Source organism: Notamacropus eugenii, chromosome 2 (assembly GCF_028372415.1).
Source record: "Notamacropus eugenii isolate mMacEug1 chromosome 2, mMacEug1.pri_v2, whole genome shotgun sequence".
NCBI lineage: Eukaryota > Metazoa > Chordata > Mammalia > Diprotodontia > Macropodidae > Notamacropus > Notamacropus eugenii.
In genome coordinates this window covers 307,627,677-307,648,508 of record NC_092873.1, presented here as the reverse complement: position 1 = coordinate 307,648,508, position 20,832 = coordinate 307,627,677, and the positions used below count along the sequence as shown (strand labels likewise).

At 41.2% G+C, this 20,832-nt stretch overlaps 1 protein-coding gene across 7 annotated transcripts in view; it reads left to right on the top strand.

Annotated features, from left to right (window-relative positions):
• AP2B1 (adaptor related protein complex 2 subunit beta 1) overlaps positions 1–20,832 on the top strand; it is a 144,753-nt gene that overhangs the window by 93,714 nt on the left and 30,207 nt on the right. For 5 of the 7 annotated variants that reach the window (XM_072644916.1, XM_072644914.1, XM_072644917.1 and 2 more), the window contains 4 exons: positions 7,780–7,821; positions 8,768–8,914; positions 10,661–10,806; positions 13,631–13,760. In XM_072644916.1, coding sequence (XP_072501017.1) covers positions 7,780–7,821; positions 8,768–8,914; positions 10,661–10,806; positions 13,631–13,760 — 465 coding nt within the window. The remainder of the gene's footprint in view (positions 1–7,779; positions 7,822–8,767; positions 8,915–10,660; positions 10,807–13,630; positions 13,761–20,832) is intronic. The other 2 variants (XM_072644921.1, XM_072644919.1) reach the window with 1 other exon arrangement.

Here is a 20,832-nt window from a genome sequence, read left to right as displayed (position 1 = left end):
AAGTATTTCTTAAGTGTTGATCTTACTTCTGGCCTCCTCCACCAAAAGTAAAGATTTCATGTTAACTTTGAATAATTTATTGATCTTTATTGTAAGGGTTTTTACGCTAATTTGACAGCTTAATTTATAGAGCTCTAAAGAGTGCCTGTTTTAATGTCAGTGCTGTGTTTGGGCTTTTGGCCAGTGGGATTCAACACTGTGGATTGTAGAGCTAGAAAAGTCCCTGTGGGTGGAATTTGTTCACTCTTGTTGCCACGGAGAGGGATTGATTGTGCAAGCCTCCACATATTTCTTACCCTGAAATCCACCATCACTTAAATTCATATCAGAGGCAAATTGGGCTACTCCCATTAAATACACTAATTAACTTAAATTTGGTCGTCTCAGCTTCCTTTTGGGAGAAGAGATGTGAAATACACCCCAAAATCAGATAGAAAAAGGGAACCAAGCAGTGCTTGCCTTGACTCTGGGAACAGCACTGCCCTGCTGGAGATTGTCATTACCATCTAGGCAATGAATAGGCTCTCTTCATTTACACTGGTAGTGTGAACATGGATATGATGCTGTAGGCCTACACTGAAAGATTTGTTGTGATAAAATTCTTCAAGAAAAAAAAGAATTCTCTCCTAAGGAATTAGCTTGCCAGTCTGTGGGAGAAGATTAGTTTAGAAAGCCCTATCTAACATTTACTTAGTATGTAATTATTGAGCTGTATTTAGTACAGGTGAGTCTCTTTTTTTAGTAATCTATGAATAAATGATAACAATGATACCACATCCATGGCAGAAAATGAAGAAGAATTAAGCCTTTTGATGAGTGTAAAAGCTAGCTTGAAGCTTAACATCAAAAAAAAAAAAATACGATCGTGGCAAATAGAGTGAGAAGTGGAATCAGTGGTGGATTTTATGTTCTTGGGCTAAATATCGCTACAGATGGTGACTCCAGCCATGAAATTAAAACACTCTTGCTCCTTAGAAGCAAAGCTATGGCCAAGCTGGATGGCATGCTAAAAAGCAAAAACATCACCTTGCTGACAAAGGTCCATATAGTCAAAGTTATGGCTTTTCCAGTAGCAATGTAAGGCTGACAGAATTGGACTGTAAGGAAAGCTGAGCGCTGCAGAATCAATGCTTTCAAATCGTGGCACTGGAGAAAACTTTTGAGAGTCCTTTGGACAACAAGGAGATCAAATTAGTAAGTACTTAAAGAAACTAATTCATTGGAAGGTCAGATATTGAAGCTGAAGCTTAACCACTTTGGCCACATGATGAAAAGACAGAATTCACTGGAAAAGATCTGGATGTTGGGAAAGATTGAAGGCAAAAGGAGAAGGAAATGGTAGAGGATGAGATGGATAGTTAGTGTCCTGGAAGCAATGAGCATGAGCTTGGACAGACTTTGGGAGATAGTGGAGGATAGCAGAGTTTGACATGATCTATGGGGTCATGTAGACTTGGATGTGACTGAGCAATGGAACAACAACAGAGTACCTGATTATGCTGTGGACATCTGTTTATCCTCACTGAACGAAGCTCTGTTTGAAGAGTGTTGATCCAAACCCCCTTTAAAAGTCATGCGGGTTGTATTGTATGGTCCATTTCTGGACCACTGATAGATGCCAGCTTGCTAACTGAAATACCCTGCTTTCCCTTAGGAGATGTTGACCTTCCAAAATGAGAGGAGTAGCACAAAACCATACACTGTAATTTAAGGACTTAAACATTTATGATCTACACAGGACTCTAAAATATATTTCATTGTTTTTGATGTGGTCATGCATACTGTTTTCAAGAATATTCTTCTCTGAACCCAGGGTCAAATTTGTTTTAGCATGTCATGTCAGTTTAGGTTATGCTTTGGTTTCTCATCTGTTCATCTTCAGCCCCCCAACTCAATTCATGTGGGTGGAATTCTGCCCAGCAGGAGATGTTCAGACACAAACTTATTTTCTGAGGAAATTTTTAAAATCCCAGGTAGCAAATGCACAGTGCCCACCTAGCTAGGAAGATTGTGATTTAAGGTATCTAACTCGAATCTTTTATTGTTTTTTTAAATTTTTTTTTTATTTTTTAATGTTCTACAATCACTACCAAAAAACTTAGATTTTTATCCCCCCACCTACTCCCCCTCCCTCCCCTAGACACCATACAATTCTATATAGGATCTGCATATACTTTCCTATTGAATATGTTTTCACTATAGTCATGCTGTGTAGACGAACTAAAATAAATGGAAGAAATCATATAACAAATCAAAACAAAATACACACACACACACATATATACAAACATGATCTGCTATCTGCAGATGAATTCCATCGTTCTTTCTCTGAGCGTGGAAGGTATTTTGTCTTAGAAAACCATTGGGAATTATATATATATATATTTTTTAAGTTCTTGTGTTATTATGAAGTTCCAAGTCTACCAGAGAAAACTCTCGCACACTGTGGTCGTTGCTGTGCACAAAGTTCTCCTGGTTCTTCTCCTTTTGCTCAGCATCAGATCATATGGCACAATTGGACTCCATTACATTCATATACCACAACTTATTCAGCCATTCCCCAATTGATGGGCATCCCCTTGATTTCCAGTTTTTGGCAACTACAAAGAGTGCTGCTATAAATATTTTTGTACATGTGGGACCCTTTCCTATTTTTATGATCTCGAGGGGATATAGTCCTAGAAGCGATATTGCTGAGTCAAAGGATATGCACATTTTTGTAGCCTTTTGGGCATAGTTCCAAACCGCTCTCCACAATGGTTGGATGAGCTCACAGCTCCACCAACAATGAATTAGTGTTCCAACTCTCCCACATCCTCTCCAGCATTTACCATTTTCCTATTCTGTCATGTTTGCCAATCTTTTAGGTGTGATGTGGTATCTCAGAGTTGTTTTGATTTGCATTTCTCTAATCAAAAGTGATTTAGAGCTATCTTTAATTTCTTCCTCTGAAAATAGCCTATTCATATCCTTTGACCACCGAATCTTTTATTGTAACGGAAGGGTCTATTCAGTCTGCTGATTTTCTTTAGAAAATCTTTTTGTTACTGTCAAACAGACTTGGGTCTGCTGAAGAATGGGTGTCAGTTTCCTGTTCTTCTCTTTTCACTTTTGTGCATGTGAAGCTTGATGAGCGCTTTCTGTTTGCTCTGTGCAGAGCCCTGTGCTCTCAGGCTCCTCTTGCTGGCCCCTAAGCACTCTGCTTCAGGACTCGCATGATGTGCCAGAGACAGCTTTGCCCTAGAAATGACCATTAACTGCACTGATGCCAATGCTTTCCAGCACTGGAGTGAGTAATACAGGTAGTGAGTGTACTACTTGGGTGGGAGGAAGAGGGGAGCTCAGCCACAGCCTCTGGCACACAGCCCGTTAACCTTCATGCTTTGCCTTGGATGGAGCAGAAGTAGAGAAGTTACATCACTAGCAATTGGAGTGTGGAAGAGGGCATGAAGAGAGCTAGATCCCAGGCCTTCCCTCTAACTCCTACTTAAATTTTAGCATTTGAAATGATTCATTACTTATTACTTGATCTCATTTCTGTCCTTTTCCCTTTTATTGAGTTGGCTGCATTGGCAGTGGCATTTTTTTCTTTGTGGCAAAAATGGAAAAAAGCAACTTTGGCAATACGACCCTGGGACGACCAAAAGTGACTGCTACAGTGAATCAAGAGGAACAGATGCTAGAGGAAGTTTGTTGAGTGCAGTGGTGGCTAAAGTGGCTTTTGTTCATCTCCTGTCTTCCTTATCAGAAGGCTGTTTGACAGTGTCAGCATGGTTAATTAAGGACCAGGACAGAAAGTTATCTCTTGAGAGTGTCTCTGCCTCTGCTGTGTGCTGAGGTGTAGTTGGTCATTACTCATCCTGCTGGCCACAACATGGTGGAGAGCAGTCCCTCAGCTTTGTTACAGGACAGGAGCCAAGTATAGCTATGTCTGAATAAGCCTTAAAAAAGATAGGGAATTGGGGGGGTCTGGGGGTAGGAAGGTTTGGGAGGGGGCAGCTGGATATTGAAGAGGATAGAGTGCTTGGTCTGGAGAGGAAGACTCAACTCCCAGAGTTCAGATTTGGCCTCAGACACTTAGCTAGCTGTGTGATCCTGGGTAAGTCACTTCACCCTGTTTGCCCCAGCTCCTTATCTGTAAAATGAACTGGAGAAGGAAATGGCAAAGCACTCTAGTATCTTTGCCAAGAAAACCTCAAATGGGATCACCTAGAGTCAGATGTGACTAAAAAAGTGACTGAACATGGTTTGGGAGGGCGGAAATGCACCTGAGAAACTCCCTTCACCAATGTGGATTTGCAGCAGTTAGAGAATTGCTCCAGGGATTAAATGGGGGGAGGAGGCCATACTTGTTAAGTGGAAGAGGGATCTCAGGTCTGGGCTTTCCAGACTCTGTTATGTTGCTTTGCTTTTCCTTTTTGGTGCTGAACAGACAGCAGAAATGAGGGGGATGAGGTTTTTTTAGAGGAGCAGTGTGAGGTAGCGGCAAGTCTGAATCCTCCTCCATCTAAGAGCTAGGTGACCAAGGGCACATTCTTTTACCTTTCAGAGCCTAATGTTCCTCATCTGTAAATGGTGCTAATTACACCCGTAGTATTGACACCTAGCAGGTGGGTTGTGAAAAAGCCAATGAAGTAATATGTGGAAATTATTTTAAGATCTTTCAAGTGCTGCATAAATGTGAGTTGTTCTTATTTTCTGCTCTGGTACATCCCGGGCTTTAACACCACAGGATCAAAGCTTGAGAGCCTAGTGGGGTTTATCAGCTAAATCAAGCAAAAATAAAACAGTGATTGGAATTGCTGTTAAATGACTTTGCTCTACATCGAATGTTGACAAACAGCATAGAGGGAAAATATGTTCAGTCTTCCTCCAGCTGAGATATTAGTATAATACTCAAGGGTAAAAAGACCATCACCTTGGAAATGAGAATTGTCTTTGCTTCCATGTAGCTAAGAACCATCAGAATCTAGAGAGCTTTTGCTTGTCCTCAAATGTTTTCTTTTCCTTATCCTTGAATACCAGAGTCACATAGAATACTGTCTCTTTCTGGGTGATTGCTGCTAACCCATGGTGTGATGATAACATCTGGATAAATGAGGCAGAATTTCTCTGAACCCCTCACGACTTTTGGTTTAGTGTTTTATCTCATCCATTACGGGTTTCTCTCTATTCTCACTTGAATGCAATAAAGATGTCTTTTATGTAGTAGTGAAAACAGTTGGAAAAACGTTTCTTTCTCCAGAGATATTGACAAACAGTTGAATCTTCTCCAGTTTTTAGTACTGATATATTTCATAAAAGCTTCTGATTACCTTACAGGATAATATTACTTGACTAATTTGACCTATCTCTTTACCAGAAAAATGAACACCCACTAGAAGACATGGAATTCTCCCAATCTGTCTCTGGAATGAGCACCTCTGACAGTTTAATTAAGTTTTCTCCACCCTAATCATCATTGATATAATAATAGGCTTTGACTATATTGTACCAGACTCTTTTTCAAGCTTTCCATGTGAAACCATTTAAGACCTTCCATCATTTGGCCCTTTTAAGCCTTATTTCTTTTATTGTCTTGCTTGGGTAGCTTGTCCTCTCCAAACAGAACTACCATTATTTCTCAAGCCAGCCCTGAGATTGTCCTCTTTCATGCATTTCCTGGAATGCCCTTTTTTCTTCCCTCTTTTTCTCTCTCCTCCCCCCACCCTCCCTTCTGTTGTCCTAGCTTTTTCAGCTTTCTAGGCTCAGTCAAGAAGCCATATCCATAGGTAATCTTTCCTGATCCTCTAACCAAAACCAGTCTTTCCCTCTTTGGGATTCTGTTTCTTTATTCTGTTTCTTGCAACTTTTAGCACATTTTACTTGTAGCTAATTTGTGCATTTGTTTTTTTTTTATCTCTTATTTAAACACGATACCCCATTCCTAATGCCCACCAAGTACAGGACTTTGTACATGGTAGGGACTAAGTTTTTTTTTTAAGGTTGAATTAATGGAATTTCATGCTTTCCAGGAAGCCCTTCTTAAATGAGGTAGATGCTATTGCAGAATTTGAGAGAAAAATGCTATATGAAAATCTTTTCTGAAATCCCTCACCTACTATTTTCTCCTTTCAGTTTCTTATCATTGATGACTTGCTTGAGAATGTGATTTTGAAGTCTTATACTGAAAGGGTTTTAAAAGCTCTGTAACTGGAATTTCTCTCTGTTTTATGTTGAACATGCCTATTAATATAAGTTCATGGTACCTGTGGCATCCATGTACAATAGAAATCAGCTGTCATGGGGAAAACCATTGTCTGGCACACATTGGTTTTAAATTTTATGTTCAGCCTATCAAGTGAAGTTCCAAAGTGTCTTCTGTAAGATGAGAGGGGACACACAAAGTATGTCTTCACAGGACAGTGGTTCCCCCCACTAAAGGGTACACTGTTGTCTATAGAGAACGTTGAATGTGCTGTGCACCATGGTAAGAGATCTGCATGTGTCAGGCAAAAGCCAAGGATAAGGTCCTTTGATATTTCTGTGGGGCCATGATCTCGTGGACATGGGTAATTGGTCTCAGTGGCTTGGATTATAGCCCATTCATGCCTCTGTAGAGAATCTGTCAGGCCTTTGGTATTTCATGCATAGGAGTGCAAATGGCCCTTGGATTTTCCATCTTTTGTACTTTGCTCTCACTCACCTCCTTTCCATGGAAAATGAATGAGTAAAAATCTTGGGAGGTGGTAACCTACCTAGTAGAAAGGGGTAATGTTTAAGAAAAAGGTAGAGTTTTTTAGTGTTGGCTTATTTGTTTGCATGCTGTACTCTTAGAGACAACTCATGGCCAGTGTTTCTCATGGCCAACTCTTTTCATAAGAGCTTTATCATGGCACTGTTAACTCAGAGTGGGAAATGGGTGAAAGGCTAATTCATGAGTCAATCTGTTGCCAGTGCCTCGAATCCTTTCAAATAACAGAATTTCAGAGCTTCAAGGGAGCTTAGAAGTCTTCTAGGGTGATCTCTGTATTTTACAGATGAGAGAAAAGAAACCTAGGAAGTTTTCATGACTTTCCCAGGTTCCCAACCTGGTTATTTAGAAGCAAGGCCAAGACTTTAGTCCAGCTTTTCAGCCATTTAGCCTCCTGCCTCTATTGCTAGTGGATTCTCTTCTCAGAAGAGTTTAAAAGGAGTCAATAGGAAGGAGAGTTGTGAAGCCAGGGTCCACAGGTGGTGTGGTTTCTTCGAATCCCAAGTACTTTCTCTTTTAGTATTTCTTTAAGTTTTAAACCCCATTCTTTGGTTTGTGGCTGTTGGCACAGATCTGAAAATGCAATTTTCATTTTTATTTATGTCTCTTTTGTTTGTTTATTTATCAGTTAAAAGGCTCTTCAGAAGTGTTAAGGAGCAGGTGGCATAGGTGAGGAAGGGGCGGGATTTGATTTTTATTTTTTAAAAGGACATTTGAAGCATATCAGTGTTTGGGGGACAGTATGTCTTGGGCTTTTGCAAACTCTTCTAAATCCTGTTTGAGTTTGTCCAAATACTGCTGTGGAAAGATTGGAACTGAAGAATCCCTGAGAGATTTCAGCTCCATCTTCCTCCTAAAGGTTTTTCTTAGATGTCCTTCCCAGGATGTTACAACCTAGATCTTCTTTGTCCCAGAGTAGACCAGTTATTAGACAGCATGTATTCCCCAACCACTCAGTGGTCCAAACTGCAAATTCTGTTCTGGCTTCTAGTATGTAGCTAAATGAACTCTACCTTTCTCTTCTCTCTCTCCTTTCTCTCTTTCAGCTTGGCAGTGACCTTGGCGGGGGCATTGGAGGAAGTCCGGCAGTAAGTGCCATCAATTTTTTTCAGTGGGAAAATAGTGACCCTTCCCTACCCTGATTTGATTATAACTTTTTTTTTGTCCACTAATTCTCTCAGAACAGCCATTGCTGCTGTCAGACATGGTATGTGCAGACCAAGGATGGCAGTGTTAGCAAAGTAGCAGAGTGAGAGCAGGTCATTTTGAGTTGTCAGGGTGGTACCCCACTCTCTGTTAGGCTGCATCCTCAGGGCTTGGAGTGTTGGTCTTTTTAGGAATTCCTCTGGCTTCCTGTCATTAATAGTTAAAAAGAAATTGAAACTCCTGTCTTGGTGAGGAAATGCTCTTATGCCCTGGTGTCATCTAGCGTGAGATTGAGAGAGTGATTTGGACTCTGTAAGAGTGAGAAGTTCCTGAGAGAGTATGTTTGAGAGAGTATAAAATACCCACCTTTCTGGAGGAGGGACCCTCTAAATGTTTATTCTTGAAATGGGAGAACAAGATGTGAGTAAAGAGATGGCCAGACCCCCGTGGAAATGGAGCTGCTCCCCTTTCCTGCACAAGCAATCCCTTCCTTTCCCATTTTATGATTCCCAGAGGCCTTTTGCAAAGAATCATGGAAGCTAAAATTGGAAAGAAAAAAAAAAAGAAGCCAACCTTGGGTCCCTGTGTCCTCATTCTGTACTTCAGTGCTCTCTCAAAAATAGCCTAGAGTGTGCGTTCCTGTGAAAGTGAAGTCCTTTTGAGCAACAAAGCTCATTTGGTATTGGAAAGAGAGAGTGTGTGTGGATTAGTCTCCCCCAATGCTGGGATTGCTTTGTTTCACTGAGTGCTTCCTCATTGACTTGTCAGTTATGCTCAAATGCCTGTGATGTCCATCAGCCCTTGGTGATGACTAGTTATGTTTAGTTTGCACTGTGGCTCTTTCCCTCTTTCATTTTGACTTAAATTGTGGTTTTTTTTCCCCTGTAGGTGGGACAGTCCTTCATTCCATCTTCTGTGCCTGCAACTTTTGCCCCTTCACCTACTCCTGCTGTGGTTAGCAGTGGACTCAATGACCTCTTTGAACTCTCCACTGGGATAGGCCTGGCACCTGGAGGGTTTGTGGCTCCCAAAGCTGTAAGTCAAGAGAATATCAGAGTGGGACCTTCTCGCTGGACAGGGCTTGGGCACTTTGTGATTTTGGTGTTAGACTTGACTTGTGTTGTTTCTTAGACCGGAGACTTTTGTCCCCGTGTACCAAGGGGCAGGAGGAGATAGCAGGGTTCCAACTCACCAAAAAGAGACCACTGCTATTCTGACCACATTAGCTGTTATTTATAATTGGTCCACAGGACTTAAAATCTTAAGGAGGCAAACTTTTTTCCTTTACATATGCCGTATCATTCAGTCTGTCAACTTAAAGTCAATCCAGGGGAAATCTAATACTATTTGGTTTTTTTAGTCTTTTGGTATAGTGTTTAGTAGAAGAAAAACATAAAGTATGCCAGTAACATGCTATTCTCTGACTCTGAGAGTCATCAATTATGAGAACTGAAAGGGCCCTCAGATTTCATCTGATACAACCTTTGTATTGTACTGATGAGAAGGCTAAGGCCAAAGGAGTCAGGACTTGCCCAAGGTTGGGTAGGTAGTGATAACCTGGGACTGCTGATTCACAGTCTAGTCACTGTTTTGACTATGGCATCTTCTTCCCCTTAGTCTTGTAGTAACATTTGTAATGTAGAATATATTTTTCTGTTTTCTCTCATTTGCTATTAGTGTAAAACACATTTATTTTTGAACATAGAGGGTATATAAATTCTGTCAGACTTAGCAAATAGAAAGTCCTTTAGGATTAGCCTAGTTATGGACTGTTGTCTGGGGTCCAGTTTAATTAACTTTGAAGACTCATCACCAGTTGAGCCTAGAATGATGGATTTTTATTTACCACAGCAGCTCTTAAAAACCATTGACTATGGTGTAGTTAAATGGCTGTCTGAGAGGACAGGGGAGTGCTTCCACTGGCAGAATTACAGGTTCTTGATGTAATGAAGCATAAGTCTTTGTGGAATTAATAAGAATGGAAAAAAGAAGGCCTTAGAAGCTGCTTTGGGGGTGACAGTCCCTTCAGAATCTAGGGGTATATCACAAGGTCAGAGGTCCTAGTCTTCATTGCTTCACTGCCTTCTGGGGAGCCATGCTATTTTATTTCTTGTTGAATTGTTTGCTTATTTACTCAGGTTTTCCTATCCAGGAAATATATGCATTGCATACACAGTCTGCTGTGTTGATACAAAGTTGTTCTAGTGTAATTTAGTTCAGAGCAGGCTGTCAAGTTGGCCATGGCTAAATGAGCCTTGCCCAACTCTAAACAGAATTATAAAGCCTCTCAGAAAATAGAATTTTGTCTTAGAAAGTTAGGACAAAGCACATGACATATTATCAATTTTTAGAATGTAGTGTTTTGAACACAATAAAGCTCAAATATTTGATTGGAGATGGTGATGATAAAATCCTGAGAACCCCAATATGGCACTTTAGCATTTACTTTCAATTACTAATAAATTTTGAACAACTGTTAACACCTGTCAGGAGCTGCCTGAAGTTCCTCATTTCCCCCTATTTGTTCTCCCTACTGGAGGCACAAAAAAGCAGTGACCAAGTTGGTCAGGGGACAGGGGCAGGCTTGATCATCAGTCCCTTAATAATTATGGATGGCTAATTAGAACAGCTGGCACTGCAGAGAGACTTGTTTTCTGCTCCTATGACAGACTTTCTGAGGGGACATTTTCCACTTTGTATTCTTTCCTGTGAAATCTGAATGATGGTACATTATCTCTCCAAGTGTTGCCTGGTCCAAATGGCTTTTATGCTGCCTTTCAGATTTGGCTCCCTGCAGTGAAAGCAAAAGGCCTGGAGATTTCAGGAACGTTCACTCACCGACAGGGCCACATCTACATGGACATGAACTTCACCAACAAAGCGTTGCAGCACATGACAGATTTTGCTATTCAGTTTAACAAGAACAGGTAAGAAGCCTGAATCACTCAGCTTGTTCTTGTGGCGGGCATTTGCCCTCATGCTCAGGCAGAGAATGGACCATTAAGTCCTGGGAAATCTCTCCTCTTGGTAGGCTCTGGACTTTAGATGAGGTCCAAGTCATCTTCAGCTTAGCAGCTCTCTGTCCAGGAATTGTATGGGAGGCTCTGCCATCATTTGGAATCATGAAACAAAAGCTCAGATATCTATTGCCATGAGACAGCACTCTCTGACTAGAAATCCTACAGAATGCGGACTTTTTATTCCTAAATGTTTTGTTAATGCTCTTGTTTTACATCGCTGTCATCTTCAGTATATTCTCCTTTCCCTATCTTGCCATAGAACGCTCCCGTGTAACAGATTGACACAATTAGGCAAAGCAAAGCAACATCTTGGCCATATCTAAAAATGTACAATCATTTCCCTCCTGAGGTCCTCTACCACTGCTAAAAGGCAAAGCACATGCTTTCCCTTCAGTACTGTGATTAGAGGCTGCATTCATTACCTTCCTTAGAGTGTATGTTTGGTTGAAATACTGTCACCTGAATGTGAGAGCAGAGAGGTTTTCTGTCTTTCTTTGGATGCTCAGTGCTTCTGTTGCTGCTGTTCATGGTTCTTGTTATATCTTACTCTGTGACCCCATTTGGGTCACAACAACAAACCTCACTTAATAAGTGTTTGTTAATTGACCTGAAATAGTTTTCATTGGTGACAGGAATCACACTTTGCATAGGTATCACTTTACGGTGCCTCTCCATTCCCCATATCTTGTTACTGAGGACACAGGATAGTGAACTACACATTGCAGGCTGGCATTGACTTTTGGCATTATCTTTTTTTTGCCCTAGCTTCTTGTTAAGAAGGAAGGAAGTGAAAGGCTGAAGTCTAAGAGTTCTGAAACACCAGTGAACCCTGTTAAGTTTTCATGGCTTAAGGAACTGGCTGCAAGATCTCATTAAAAATACCTTTTATTTTTTTTTAAATCACCTTCATTTCCAAACATACCCCTTCCCCTCTCCTACATAATGAGCCATCCTTTGTAATAAAGAATTAAAAAAGGGGAGGAGGAAATGTTCTAGCTTGTGGGATTTTTTTTTTTTTTTGTAATTGTGAAAGAGTCAACTCTGCTTATAAAATAGTAGTAATTGACTCTTCAATCATCAGATCTGTTTGTGTTATCCAAGAGCCTACATTTCTGAGATTTGGGCTTGTATCATCAATCATTTTAATTCACACTAAACCATTTGCAAATGTTTCACCTTCTGGAATATTTTTTGATTTGGCACATCAGAAAGCATAGTATGTTTGGCCGGTTTGTACTTTATTCTGCCCTGGCCAGTGATCTGTCCAGGAAATTTCTCCTGAAGGTACAGTCTGTTTTAGAGCAGTAGTGAGTCACAGATGGAAGGCACGTTCTAATGAAAGAGACACAGCTTTGATGGCTCAGGGCAAGTTTCCTCTGATTTCTGTTGGTTCTGAGGTTAGAATCACAGGACAGATGGAGAGCCTTTTGGCGTAGTGAGTAATCAGGGAGAGTTCCCCATCTCTAACTTAAAAATGCCTATTTCAGTGTCCTTGAAAAGGAAAAAAGACTTGCCCAGTTGAGGGATAGATTTTCTGTGTAAATTACTTAGTTTTTCCACCTTAATGAAGTATTTGCTTACTTGCCTTCGTTTCTAAAACTATTTGAAACATGAAAATGGATAGATCCCTAGGTGGCACAGAGTGCACAAAGCATTGGACCTAGATTAGGAACACCTGAGTTCAAATCCAGTCTCACATACTTCCTGGGCAAATGGCTTACCTAAATCTCCATGCCTCAGTTTCCTCATCTGTACAATGGGGATATTAAAATCACCTGCCTTGCAGAGTTGTGAGGACAAAATGAGACATTAGTTTTAAGCACTTTGTAGAATTTACCACTGTATATGTGCTATAATGATAACGTCTTCCTTGGGTGGAGCAGAACACACGCATCAAACTGCCCGTTTCACTCTTTGTGCTACCTTTCCTGATCCGCCTTTACAAAATCATTTGTATTCATGGCTGTTCTTTAGACTAAGGGATTGGGTCTTTGGTTTTGTTTTCTTTTTGTAAGCATCGTTTTTCTTTGTCAGTTTCTTCCCTCCTTTTACACTGTCCTATCTTCACCCAAGAAAACTAGCTGGGTGCTATATGCTGCCTGTTATAGGTTTGACTGACCAAATTTAGCCTCAGTTTCCTTTTAGTCATTTAGAATACACAAGCTAATCAATTCTATTTTGCTTAGATTGGCTGTTTCCCCTTGAGTCATTGGATAATCTGTGAACAAAAAAGAGAGTGAATAGGAATAAAAGTAAGATTTGCAAATGCATAATTCTGTCCTTTGGATAGGGCTGCAGTGAGGTCACTGTGAATCAACAGAATCATTCCTCTCTTGCTTTTCTTTGAAGGAAATGATAATTCTCCCTCTCCCAAAGATGACTTAGGAGTCATAGGATAATAGATTGAGAGCAGGGATGGGACTTTGGAAAAGACCATAGGAAAGCAGCTTGTCTGTGACACAGCAGGTATAAAAGGGGCTTAGAGAAGCAGTCTTCATAAGGGGAAGCTGTGTTTGGTGTGAATGCCCGGCTGTGGATGAAGGAACAGAAGTCTGGGAGCTTATTGGTCCCATGTTGACATGGCTAATTGGAATCTCACTCTCTTGGCCCCTGTTGTTCTTCCCATTATCCAAGATGAGACTTATTGAATAAAACAGCATTTAGAGCCCCAAAGATGCTTCTGGGTCAGTCCTTCTGCTTTTACCTCTCCTCGGTTTCTTTTCTCTCTCAGCTTTGGCGTCATCCCTAGTACTCCTTTGGCCATTCATACTCCGCTGATGCCAAACCAGAGCATCGATGTGTCCCTTCCCCTCAATACCTTGGGTCCAGTTATGAAGATGGAACCTCTCAATAACTTACAGGTAAGAAAGCCTTCCTCCCCAGCAGGAGACGGTGACTGCTGCTACATTTGTCTCATGGATCTGGCTGTGTCTGCCATTGGCAGTGGAAGGTCCTCCCCACAGCTGGTGTTAGACCAGATTCTGATGCAGAGGTGGAAGTCATTCTGGGTGGAGCTATGGACCTCTTAATTCAAGTGCTTGGGCAACAGGGACCACAGCTCTTGTTTGTGTCCTGGTTTCTTATTCTGAGATTAGCAGAAAGAAATTAAGGCATAGGATAAGGGAATTACTGACTGTTCTTAATATTGGAAGTGGGGAGTTCTTCTAACTGATTCTCATCTCACATCATTCCCCTTCCTGCTGTCTATGTTCCAGGTGATCTGGGCAACTTGGCCATTCATTGCCCAATTTGTTTGTCTTTCTCTTGCCAGGTTGTGTACTTTCTCCTCATCTTTGCCTGTTGAAATCTTTATTTTCCTGAAAAATTTGATACGTGATGTACATCCTCCAGGAAGCCTTCCTGGCCAGCCCACTGTGCTGACAGTGTTCTCTTCCTGTTCTGACTCACCTTGGTCATGCTCTGTCCTGTGTCATCCGTATGCCATGATGTGGATCCTCCTGGTTCACTGTAAATGCTTTGAGCAGAGACCATTTTTGTTTTCCCCAGAGCAATGATGGTCATATATTAAGCACTTAATAAGCAAATGTTTGAATTGAATTGAAGCTAGTTGAGTCTGATAATCACCACTGGTTGTTAGATTAGGTAGTGATGCGAGTTTGCAGCATTGACTCCCTATATTAGCCTGCTACACACAGTGCCCTGAGCAGGCCTGTGGTTCTTTAACAGGGAGCCCTTAATGGCAGCTGACTGCTCTGAGGGCCCACCATGCAACTTAAAAACTAGTCATTCTGAACCTTTTCATTCCCTCTCACATCAGAAATACAATTTTCAAATTTGTCTATATTCACAGTTTTTAATCAAGGAATTTGCCTGCAGTCTTTTAGGTGTTTGATAGCTGGAGTTTTGCTAAGCCTGGCAGAGGAAAACTTGTGTGTTAGTTTGTTAGTGATTTCTCTTTCTAGCAAGTACTTTAGGTCAAGTAAGAACAGATTATATGATCATGTTTTTAATGATTTTGCAAAAGGATCTGAATGGTGATAGGAGATGTTTTTTGAGGATAAATTCTAGGGAAAGGCTATATTTTACTATGGAAATGAATAAGACACCCTCCAGGAAATTTTTTCCCAAATGGAAGGGAACTCTTCTCTGGGGATTACAAAGCTCTTGATTTTCATGCCTGCTTCTTCCAGCATAGGTTTCATTATGCAGCTGTTGAGATGTGGCTAGGAGTCTTGGACTGTGTAGTGAAACCTGGGAGACCTTGCTGCCTGAGGGAGAGTGTGTCCCACCCTGTCTTCTGTCTAAGGAACACTTGTTCTATTTTTAATCTGATGTAGGACTTTTGGAGAAAATTAAAGGCCTGAAAAGGGTAGTTCTCAGTTGTCTAAGTCTGCATTTTACTCAGGTTCCGCGTAGGATCTCCTCTTTGTGTCCCCTGACCCAACCTTAGATATCTTCCCTTCCCCCTCATCTTGCGTCTTTTCTCTTCATCTCTCCTCACCAACTCTCCACTTTTTAACTTTCTCTGATCCAGGTTGAACATGTCTTAATTAATACCTTAATTTTCTACCCACTTCCTGTAAAGAAAAGTTGTGAACAACTTGAGTTTAATTTTCTAGTGATTCCTAGATTAGATTGTAAGTCAAGTCAAGAAGCGTTTATTAGGCCCTTAATGTATGCCAGGGGCTGTGCTCAGTATTGGGAATACAGAGAAAGGCAAAAAACTAAATACTCCCAGTTCCTGCTGTTAGGGAACATGCACTATACTGGATACAACATGCAGACAACTACGTACAAACAAGCTTTGCACAGAATAAATTGGAGGTATTCAACCAAGAGAAGGTGCCAACATTAAGAGAATCAGGAGAGGCTTCTTGTAGAGGAGAGGGTAGAATTTTAGCTGGAACTCAAAGGAAACCAGGAGGGAGAGGATTTTAGGCATGGAAGACAGCCAGTGGAAATGCCCACAGTCAGGAACAACAAGGAGGTGTCAGTGTCCCTAATATATAGAATACATGGTGTGTATGGAGGAGGGAGGTTCTAAATGGCTTTAAATGTCAGGGAATTTTCTTTTTGATCCTGGAATGATAGAGAGAACTGGAGTGTATTGAGTAGGTAGGGTTATGTGGTCAGACTTGCACTGAGGAAGAATACTGGCAGCTAAGTGGAGGATAAACTGGAGTGGGATAATTCCTGAGGCAGAGAGATGATCATTGGACTATTGCAGTACTCCAGGCTTGCGATGATGGGGCCTGTACTGGAGTGATAGGAGTGTCAGAGGAGAGAAGGGGGCAGCAGCATGGATATGAGAAATGAGAGAGGATGAAGGATCCATTGGATTGTGAACATGAGGGACTGAGAGGATAGTGATCTCCTCAGCAGGAATAGTAAAGTTAAGTAGAGGAGTTACATGTTGAGGTCATTGTTGACTGCTAAGAGTTAAGAGAGGAGGGGCACAGATTGTAGCCATTCTTCTCAGTGGATAAATACGGAAATAGAAGGACATGAGCAGTCTTCACATGTGCATATGTTGGTCCATGGGAGTCTCTCTCTGTGCCCTTCAGAGCTTTCTTTCTCTCTGTCTCCATGTCTCTCTATTCACTGCCTACTCTTTTGTCTATTTTTTTCTGTCTCTCTGCTTCTGCCACTTTGGTTTGTCTCCGTTGATTTCTGACTGGCTCCATCCCTCAACTCCACCTCACCCTCCTTTAGATTACTTTTGATTTGTTCATAGACAAAAAGGCTTTGATGTGTATTAATTGAAATGGATCCATAAATAAACATCTGCAAGTATATCTTTCTCCCTTGTATTCCTTTCCTGTCTTGTCTTTTCTTTTCCATCAAAGAGCTAGGGGAAGTGGGAAGGAGATCCATCCGTACCTGGACTTGTTCCTGAGAACTTCCTGTGGAGGGACTGGCCTCTTTTGTCTTGTTTTTCGCAGTAGACTGGAGATGAAAGAGTGTTTGGGATCAATAAATGGTAGCAGTGAACAGGAAGTGACCAGGGAGCCAGCCTGGGACCAAGAAGTATTCTTAAGGAATTTACTGAAACATAAGGTCCTGCCTTACCAATCTCCTTGTCTCTAGTGGCCCATAATCTTTGCCCTCTCAACTCCTCCTAAACTGGCTCTACTGCTTACTCTACCTCAGGCTACAGGCAGTGACTTGGATGGAGGAAAGTTCCTGCCTGTATTACCCTCTGTGGGAGAAGTTGGTAGCAAATTCTTCCTCCTCCTGCAGGAGAGGGACATCTAATTCTGTCTTCTCAAGCTGAAATTTTTTTTCCCACAAAAAAACACAGGTGCACATGGTGGCTTAGAGCTTTTAAATACATTGGTAGTCTTAAAATATTTTATGGGTTCACTTGGCATTATTCTAATGGGAAAATATATTCCCAATTTTCAAACAGTTTAAAATTATTTTCTGAACATCATTTTGGATAAATTGGGTGCTGGATTATAGTTTTATTTTCTGTAGTGATTTATATGAATCTGGCATATGGATAAAATTGATGGGTTGCCCGTTTTGTAGGCAGCAGGACTGTATCACTAAGAGCACAGACTTTGGGTCAGATGGCCTGAGCTCAATGCCTAGGTTTTACCACTGTTTTATTATGTTACATGACTTTGAACAAATCCTGTATTCTCTCAAGGCCTCTGTTTCCTCATCTGTAAATTGTGGATAAAATACCAACTCTGACTTTTTCAGAATTGTTGAGAGGATAGGATGAGATATGGATGTGAAAACTAAGGTGCAGTGTGATTGTGAGTGAGGCAGGGATGTTATTATTATACTGCACACTGTGCAAAGTCTAGTGACATGGACCTGTGTTCTTGGCTGTAATTTCCACAAAATGATTTTTTGACTTTACTGTAAAGGGATCCTTGTTGACATCTGCCCTTGAAAAATGGGATACAGAGCAAGTTAGCCTGTGTGGCTCTCTTGAGATTCTCTGGAAAGTAAGGAGGTTTTATTATCTTAGAGGTGCCCAGTGCCATACATTTAACTTTCACATGCCCTAAAGGAAGGACTGCCATCACAGTACAGCAGTGAGACATTGGGGACCAGCTTCTTGTCGGATCCACCATCTTTCCAGATGAGCGAGGATGCCATCTGGACACCAACAGGGAGTGTTGATGAGAGCTGCCATAGTGGGGTTATTTGGCGAAAAGCAGTCATTTCCATATCCACTTATGAGACCTGTTTGCCCCTTCTGTAACAACCTTGTTGCCACAGCGTTTGTTTGTCTCTTCTTAGCTGAAGGAGTAATTGTTTTGACTTAAGATAGTGTGAGTCATGATAGTAGTTTGGCTCAAATTGGGGAAGAAAGCACCGCTATTACTTTGCAGCCAGAATTGACTGTTACTATGATGAGAGCAATTTTTTATAAGAACCTTCAGCCCAGGATCCTAAAGGAATTCTCCAATCCACATCTGCTGCATCCTCTGGAAAACTTAACTGCAGGTTTTCTCCATCCTGGATTTAGGAGCAGTCAACCAGCATGCACCACGCATTATCTCAGAGACGAGAATAGAAATTGGGGCCAAGAACAGGACAGATTTTCTTCTTTTAAAATCTGAAGAGGCACATAACGGATGACTGATACCTTTTGTTTTTTCTATTACATTTTTTTGATATTATCTCTCTTTCTCCACCCCCTAGTGAACCATCTCTAGTAAAAAATCTTCAACAAGAGTGAAGAAAACAGTTCATCAGAACCTCATTGACTTTCCTATGGATGTATAAATGAATGTACCAAATAGAAGATAAGAAACAGAATCTTAGCATAAAATCATCCCCTGAGAAAGGATGAACATACAACACTAGGATAACTTTTTATAAATACTGAAAATTGCAGGAAGCAAATCTCTAATTCCCCGTTTATAGCTAACTTTGAGCAACTCTGGAGCTATCTTCAGTTTGTGGATTATCTGTATCCACAACCATTCCTCTGCTAATTAACATCTCCCAACAGAAATGAGAGCAGAAGCTCCATAAGATTTTTTTTAGCAGGTCAGTAACCCTGATGAATGAAATAAATGAATGAACATATATTAAGTGTATGCTGAGTGCTGGGGAGACCATTCTGAAAGCAATCTCTGCTTTCAAGGAGCTTACATTTTAATGGGGAGACAATGGCTAGGGAAGGTCACTTTGGTCTGGAAAAATACTGAGATGAATGTAGAGTTATAGGGGGTAGATCACATACTCTAGGCAGGAATAATGACACATTTGATTTGATCATGTCTTTTTCAGTATTCCAAAACTGGAGATGAGGGGAGGGGTCAAGAAAAGAGGGAGTGAAATGAGCTTTCCAGAAGTAGTGATCCAGCACATGCACATGACAGGAGATCGAGGGCTCAGGACAGACTTCTCCATGATGTGGTCTCTGGCAGGGCTGCCCAGGAGGCTGGGGAGAAGCTTGTGCCATAGGCAGCTCCAGAGGGAAGGGGGGGAAGGAAGCACAGTTGATGAAATTGGAGGAGGAGAAGATGGAAACAGATGACAAAGATCAGGCAGTTAAGACACATGTGGGTTTCAGTCAACTAGACTGCCTCACATGGATAAGGAGAATCCAGACTTGGTGGTAACTTTCTTATAGGATGATGGTAGAAGTTGAGTCAAGTAAACATTTACACAAAGATAATTTTCAGGCATTGAGGTAGCTTCAGAGTCTAGATCTCTACCCTTTTAAAATAGAAAAATCATCTTAATTGGGCTATAATGATAAAAAAAAGTCTACATTTAGTAATCCTGAATGTACACTAACTTCTTAGGTTTTATGTATTCCTGTGTGTCTTTGTTAAGCTGTGAGGATACAGAGACCAAAAAAAAGAAAACAAACCTCGTTCTCAAAGAGTGTCTGTTCATTCTGTCTAGAGAGACAGAATATACAGAGACGTATATAATATAGAGCAATGAATACAGTGGTGGTGGAGAGGAGAATTGTTTGGGAGTAATTATGAAAGGCTTCAGATAGAAAAAGGAAGTGAGGGATTCTTTGGCATGGAGGTGATAAGGGAGGTGTGAAATGTGGGGCATTGTCAGTGCTGAGGCTTGGAGCTAGCGTGGGTAGATGAAGGACTGTGGGTGAGTATTCTCCAGAATGCCGATTGGGCTGGTCTGTAGGAAGGAGGCCAGGTTGGAAGGGCTTTACAAACTAGATGCTATTTGATCCAAGAAGCAAGAGGGAGGCCCTAGAATTTATTGACTAGGAGAGTGACAGGATCAGATCTGTAGCACATCTGAGATATGGAAGACTGTAAATGTTCCAAAATAAGATGCAAGGCTTACCCCTTTCCCTTCCCCTCCCCCACCTTGGGCCCTCCTGAGTGTCTTTATATCTTTTTTGATTATATTCGCCAAAAGAAAGTTGCCTATCTAGCTAATACAAAAACTTTTAAAATGGTCTGTTGCTAACTGATCTTTCTCTGACTCAGTTGGCCTTGTTTGAATTCAGTCAGCATTGGTTGCTAATAAACATTTTCTCAATATACTTTGTCAGCCTTGTCACCTGCAAGCACTTCTGTCTCCTTACTGGAGATCGCTGGTTTGGAAGGACAGTGTGATTTGGGAACCCTGAATCGATGAGCCGTGAGTGCCCTCTTCTAGACTGTGCCATCTTCATGCAGATTCTGGGGGGCACTGGGTGTTCTCTGTGTACAGGAAGCCAGGGAAGAGAGCGCTCGAGCACCTCCTTGCCAAGTAAGCACCTTGCACTGACAGCTTTGGAGAGAGGCCTAAGGGTAGAGTCTTCTGGATTTCTTAATTGCTTTTTGCTTTTCTTGAAAACCAGTATTCAGTAACCACTGAGGAGCTGATCTCCTATAACAGTGAACATTTGGGGTCTTAAAAGTGAGTTAGAGGCCATGCAGAAAAAATGATAAAATGATACTGAACATTTTGTCATTATAATAACCAAGCCTGGTCCTGGAAAAGAGTTAAAAAAATGGACCTTCTTCCTTTCGTGGC